General features: G+C 38.7%; 1 protein-coding gene across 1 annotated transcript in view; it reads left to right on the top strand.

Moving 5' to 3' along the window:
• The window catches only part of SLC10A7 (solute carrier family 10, member 7), a 390,178-nt gene extending 385,394 nt beyond the window's left edge, over positions 1-4,784 (top strand). Inside the window, exons 11-12 of the mRNA XM_006872278.1 lie at positions 926-1,071; positions 4,210-4,784. Coding sequence (XP_006872340.1) covers positions 926-1,071; positions 4,210-4,239 — 176 coding nt within the window. The 3' untranslated portion in view covers positions 4,240-4,784. The remainder of the gene's footprint in view (positions 1-925; positions 1,072-4,209) is intronic.
• The last annotated feature ends 1,995 nt before the right edge of the window (positions 4,785-6,779 follow it).

The raw sequence follows: 6,779 nt of genomic DNA, 5'->3' as shown, positions 1-6,779 counted from the left end.
CGACTCCACGGCACATAACAAACAACAACAACAGAGCTGGCGGCCAGGAGGCAGGCTTGCAGAATGTGCCCTATGGTGGTTTAAATTATTATACATGCCTGACTGTTAAAAAAAAAAAAAAAAGAGCTAAAATGAATAGAGAGAAATACTGTTAACCGATGGTACATAGATGGGATTATAATCATTGTAATGAAACAAAGTATATGATTTGTTGAATGTAAAACAGATGATATGCCCTATAAACCTTCATTCAATTCACAATAAAAACTTTTTTTAAAAAAAGTAAGCTTTGGGATTTTAAAATGGTGCCTGGCAGGACTCCTTAAAGACCAGCAGACTGTCTTACCACTAAGCCAGAAGAGATCCATTTTGAACCTCTTACATATTTCTGAAGCCTTCTTTGAACAATTCGGTTTCACACTGTCTTCTTTCCTCTCCTGGTCAGATAGGTTACTAACCTGCAAAGAGATCTATTAGTGCCTAAACACCTCTTCTGCTTTAATCTGATTTATTTAGCACTTAGAACTGCGTGATGGAAAGATTTGGTGACTCGTTTGAGATACACATACATGAACAGGGACATCCACTATTCTAGAGTTCCAATTTTTATGGGAACCCACTGCCTTCAAGTCAATTCCAACTCACAGTGACCCTATAAACAAAGTTGAACTGCGCCAGAGGGTTTCCAAGGCTATAAATGTTTGCAGAAGCAGACTGTCATATCTTTGTCCCACAGAGCATCTGATAGGTTTCAACCGCCTACCTTTCAGTTAGCAGCCAAGCGCTTTTAACCACTGCACCACCAGATTGGTGGTGGTGGTTATATGCTGTGGAGTCAATTCGGACTCCAATTTTAATGGAGTATGTTTTTAATTTGATGACAGACTGGATTTACCCCTGAGTTTCTGTCTGCTCTGTTCATCAGGAATTCCGATGCTGAAGATAGTGTTTGCAGGCCATGAGCATCTCTCTTTAATATCCGTGCCCTTGCTCATCTATCACCCAGCGCAGATCCTTCTGGGAAGCGTGCTGGTGCCAACAATCAAGTCTTGGATGGTGTCAAGGCAAAAGGTAAGACTAGAAAGATTTTATTTGAATCCTAATTGGATTGACATGCTAACCTTGAATCTTACGTGTTTGCACACTAGCTGTTGTTAGCACCTCCTCATCCTTGTATAATTATTTTCTTAGCTAAATACAATAATACATCCATTTCAGTTGGAAGAGGAGGGTGAAAACGAGTGTTTGAAAACATTATAAAAGTGTAATTGTACTTAAATTTCAGGTTTAAATGGTTCCTACTGAAGGGCATGGGTAGAGTATCCCTCCCCTCTAGTGCACCCTGGATCTGTCCCACCGCATCTTTCCTAAGTGTCCTGAGTCCACTTACCCTTCTAAACACCGCAAAACCTGGCTCTATCTAGAAGTCCTACTTTGTTTTTAATCTTCTAAGCACACAATTCTTGCTTTGTTTCTAATTTTCCAGATACGTAACAACTTCTTTTCAAAGGAAAATTATGTGGTTGGTGTTAAAAATAAAACTTAAGTGGCAAAGGAGCCCACTCGATTTTAATGTCATCACACTGAGTTCAGGGCCTTTTGCATCATAGATATTTGTGAATTCAGTTTGCTAAATTATCAACCAGATTGGAAGCAGGTGATTCACAAGAAGCTGAGCTGAAGCCCATGCTACCACAGCACTGACAGAGGGCTTGTTTCTGTACATGAAGTAGTCGTTACCCAGCAATTGTTAGAAGAAGAGATATCCCATGTCAAATGGCCTGTGTCGTGTCCTTAAGACCAAATCCTCTGCTATCAAGTCGATTCCAACACACAGTAACCCTATATAAGGTTTCCCAGATCTTTACAGGAGCAGAAATGCCTACTTTACTGTTAGCAGTCTAAATGTTTAACCCACTCCACCACCACCTGTTGTTAGGTGCCATCGAGTTGATAATGACTCATAGCAACCTTATGCACAACAGAACAAAACACTGCCTGGTCCTGGGCCAACTTCACAATTATTGCTACGTTTGAGCCCATTGCTGTGCCAATCCATCTAGTTGGGGACGTTCCTCTTTTTCTCTGACTCTCCACTTTACCAAGCAAGATATCTTTCTCCGGGGACAGGTCCCTATTGTCAGCTGAATAGCACTGTGTGTGCTAAGTAGCGTCCATGCACTAGCTGGCTCAGCGTATGGACTCCTGAGTTAGCCAACACTTTCTCACTGTGTGACTTTGGGCACATGCTACTTTATGTCTCTGTACTCCGATTTTGCCACCCTAAGAATATTAATATCTGGACCCTTGTTGTTGTTGTTGTTAATGCCATCGAGTTGGTTCCGACTCATAGCAATCCTGTATAGGATTTCCAAGGAGCTTGAATTGCCGATCCAAGAATTGTAGAATTTTACATGGCAGATGTTTAATAAAAGTCAACTGCCAAAATTATTCATTGTTTTATCTAGGACACTGTTAATAGCAGGCTGTTTTATTACCATTTTGCAGATTAGGCAATAGATTCAGAGACTTGAGCATCTTGCCCAAAGTTATGTGGTAGGTTAGTCAGTGGAAGAAGCTTGAACAAATCAGTCTTGGAGAAGATGGAGTCAGAATGCTTCTTAGAAGCAAGACAGTGAGACTTCCTCTTACTTAATTTGGGCGTGTCATCAGAAAACACCGGTCACTGGGAAAGGACATCATGTGTGGTAAAGTAGAGGGTCAGCGAAACTAAGGGAAACCCGCAATGAGATGGATCGATGTGGTGGCTTCAACAATGGGCTCAAGCATAGTAACAATTGTGAGGATGGTACAGGACAGGCAGTGTTTTGTTCTGTCATATATAAAGTCTGCATACATCAGAGCTGTTTTGATGGCAACTATCAACAATAACAAAAGTTACAACTTGAATCTGAGTTGCTTTGACCCCTAAAATCTTGGCTCAGCACCACAGTGGCATTCGAGACCAAAACACATAACACTTTTAGAATGAATATTCTAGACCACCAGGAGTTGACTGTAGACGTTTAGCCCACCCAGCACCTTCACTTATTTAATTGTTTAACAAAGTATTGCTGTTGTTGTTAATTACCATCGAGTGGACTCTGACTCATATCAACCCTATATAAGGTTTCCGAGGAGCAGCTGGTGGATTTGAACAACCAACCTTGTGGTTAGTAGTCCAGAACTTATCCTACAGCACCACAGTGATTACGATTTTCTGATGGAAAGAGACCTGGTGGCACATTGGGTTAAGTGCTGGACTCTAACTAAAAGATTGGCAGTTCAAACCCACCAGTTCCTTCAAGGGACTAAAAAGAGGCAGCCTGCTTCAATAAAGATTTACAACCTTGAAACCCCTATGGAACAGTGCTACTGTACAACAGTGGGTCTGGGTTTTTTATTTTTAAATTCCCTGCTGTGTTCTACTACAGGCTCTGGGTCTCATATTGTTATTGTTTTTAAGTGCCATTGAGTTGATTCTGGCTCATAGCGACCAAAGGAGCAATTGTTCATTACTTTTTAAAAAATGCTTACCATTTATCCCTTTTGGAGACTAAAAAGAATGCTTTCATTTATTTTTATGTTTATCAGCATATACAAGGAGGCTTCAAAAATGATAATGGAATCTTACGTGAGCTTTTTGAAGCCCCCGTGTATGTGTACTGTGGGTTCGAATTTGTACATATAAATTTTGGCATAGAATGAAGAAAAGTATTTGAAAATCATAACATACAACCATAGTGAACAACAAGCAGTTAACCAGAGTGAATTTTTCTTCTCAATGTTTAAAAGCTTTGGCATTTACTCTAAAGTGAAAGAAGCATTTCCAAAAGGGAGACTGAATTGGTCAGTGTTGGTCTGTTTCCCTTCACTACTCCAAACTAGGGTGCCAGTGGGTAAACTGCAATAAGCCAGAGGCCGGGGATATTTATCTGTTCCTTTTGACCCCTAAATGAGTACAAAGAGTCATTCCTCAGAGCCTCTAGGAACACATTCTCTGCTTTGCAGACAGTATTGATTGAAACCCAAAGCCACCATCTAGATGTGGAGTGCCCAGCTGGATGTGGAGGTTTTGATTACCAGTCATAGAATGTTATGTGGGCTTCCTCTTCCATCTAGTAGCATAAATTCTCTGGTGTTAATTGATGCTCAGAGTTTGCTCTGGATACTGTCCAACTCTGAACACTCTGTTTTCCTTTCTTGCAGGGAGTGAAGTTGACGAGGCCACCGGTATAACGAACGAGGTGTTCTTTGTGCAGCGATGTATATATGTACAGGCTTGGACATACGAGTGGTTCTGAAGACTTGTTCTTGTGAATGTTGCTTCAATGCATATTTTATTTTTTTACACAAAAAAATATACCTGCCTAAGTGCCTTAAAATGCATTTGATAAGCATTATTCCCAAAGCCTACTATGGGTTACTGCCAAGAGTAGTACAAAGTTTTGGAGTTATTTTTTTTTTCCTCTCCTTAATGCAGTGAACAGTCATAGGAAGTGACGGAAAAAGTAACATAATTTCTTTGCACCACATGTTGTGCAATACCACTCTGTAATCGTTACTATACTGCTTCAAATGAGGTCACACCATCAGGAAAATGTCCTACTGATGACAATGAAATGTTCCAAAGCCTTAGTCATGAAAACGTTGATTTGCTGTGTTGAATCTTTGTTGTTTTTTTACAACAGCCACATGCCTCTTTCTTATCAACTCTGCAGGGGTCAGAGATGGACTAGATGCTGAAAAGTTATCTTCATTCCTTGACATCATTCCTTCAAATAGTTTCCAAGTTATCTTCCTTCCTTGACATCATTCCTTCGAATAGTTTCCGCATGGAAATTCCTCAATTCCATTATAAGAGATTGGGCTGTTTCACATTTCTTATAAGGTGCTTCAAAGAAAGGGTCTGATGTTTGAGTTATGAGTAAAATAAGCAAAGTTTTGAGGTAAACTGCAGGATTTGGCTTACGGGGCTTAAAAAATTATATTTCAACATGCTCTTTTCTGTCCCCCATCATTTTGTTTTCTTCATTTGCCAACACATAGCTTGCAAGCTCCTAACAGTCAAATGCACAACACAGAATTGTTACAATCAGTTTTAAAGCAGCAACAATTAAAGATGGATTATGTTCACATTTATCACTATGACCTTTTTTTTTTTTTTTTCCTGTTTACAAGGGTGTGCTGAGCACTTTCCAAATTTTCTTTTTTTACCTAGCTGTATGCAGCCTGTTACATCCTTGAGCTAATCTTACATGTAAGGCATCCGAGACCATTTTTTTAAATGAGAATTTCCTTGGTAGATTTGATAACCAATGTTTGCAACATTTTACAAATGAAATCATATTGATTGCTCTTATGACTCAATGAAAACATGAAGGTCATGGATGCAAGCACATGTTACATATATACATTCTGCCTGGCCAGATAGAAAGGAAAACAGGAACAGATATGTAAAACCATTCATTAGCCAAAATATTAAGTAAAATTAGCTCCCAAGTGGAATATATCCAATATTTTCCACTACAGTGACTGGCAGAGCTTTAACTAGACAAAATAGACACTTTTCCCAGCTTCCTGCATACCTTTCTGCCACTTCCCGCTTCCACACCCTTTCTTGGTTCGTCGGATGACACTGCATCTTGGGTCTTACTGAGGCTGCTGGTTATTATTGTTACTGTTGGCACACAACAACAAATCATTCCTTAGAAATGAAGAGTGTGAATTTTATACTATTGTTACTGCCAGGTCTTGTCTTTTTGTTACTTTGGACTCATTTAAATATCACAGAACCTCATAAATGTCACAGGCATTATCTTCAGTGTAAATTTTAAAGCTAATACCAGACAGCGCAAAAACCTGTACTAAACAAGTTATAGATGCCCTGTTGTTAAGAGTTTCACGTGTGTCTTAACTGCAGTAGTTTTGCTAGATACTTTGATGCTTCTGTGTGGTGCATAGAAAGCTTCTCCTGTTTCATTTCTATAAGCTTCTTTAAAAAATTTTCAGAGGGGAAATGTCTAATTATCTGTCTATCTGGGCTATCATAAAAATCCTCTCTCCCTAGCATTGGAACACTGATTCCCGCCCACCTCCAACTGATCTACCTCTATTGTCTAACACCTATAGTAGGTGTGATTATGGGATACAATTCAACTGTAAAAGCTATGATATATTTTATCCTTTGTTTAACAAATAAATGTTTTGTTTTCCAATGATCTTATTTGCATAGAGAATTCTGGTGGCTTTAGTGCCATGTTCTTCTATTGTATTGTTTTTTTTCCAACAGAAATGCCGTGGCGTATTTTTCCATAAAGGGTAAAAACTAAAATACGAATTTATTTCTAATTCTGGCTTACTGGGACTTAATCATTCATATCTTTAGATACTTTTAATGTTTATGCACTGTCATGCTATTTTTGCACCTGGAATTTCTTTTTTATATGGTTGTTATAAAATTTGATTTTTTAATGGTCATAATGTTGATCTTTTCACGTGTTCTTTCTAAGTTTTTACCTTTTGCACATCTTTGTTTGTTGTAATTCTTCCCGACTCTGTTTAAAATAACATGCCTCTGGGTAATGTTCAGTGCTTGTTTATGCTAAATACCAAATTTTTTTGAGAGGACTGGTGAAGTAATGAAGCAGATTATTTATGATGAATGGAAGATGAAAATAATTCAATGATTAAACAAAGATGTTTCAGAACTCTGAAAGAAAACTGTGCCTTATTTTTATCCTGATATCAGATGTACTCAAAATACCTTCCAAGTGACT

This window comes from Chrysochloris asiatica, unplaced genomic scaffold (genome assembly GCF_000296735.1).
Source record: "Chrysochloris asiatica unplaced genomic scaffold, ChrAsi1.0 scaffold00190, whole genome shotgun sequence".
Lineage (NCBI taxonomy): Eukaryota > Metazoa > Chordata > Mammalia > Afrosoricida > Chrysochloridae > Chrysochloris > Chrysochloris asiatica.
This window is presented reverse-complemented; position numbering and strand designations above follow the sequence as displayed.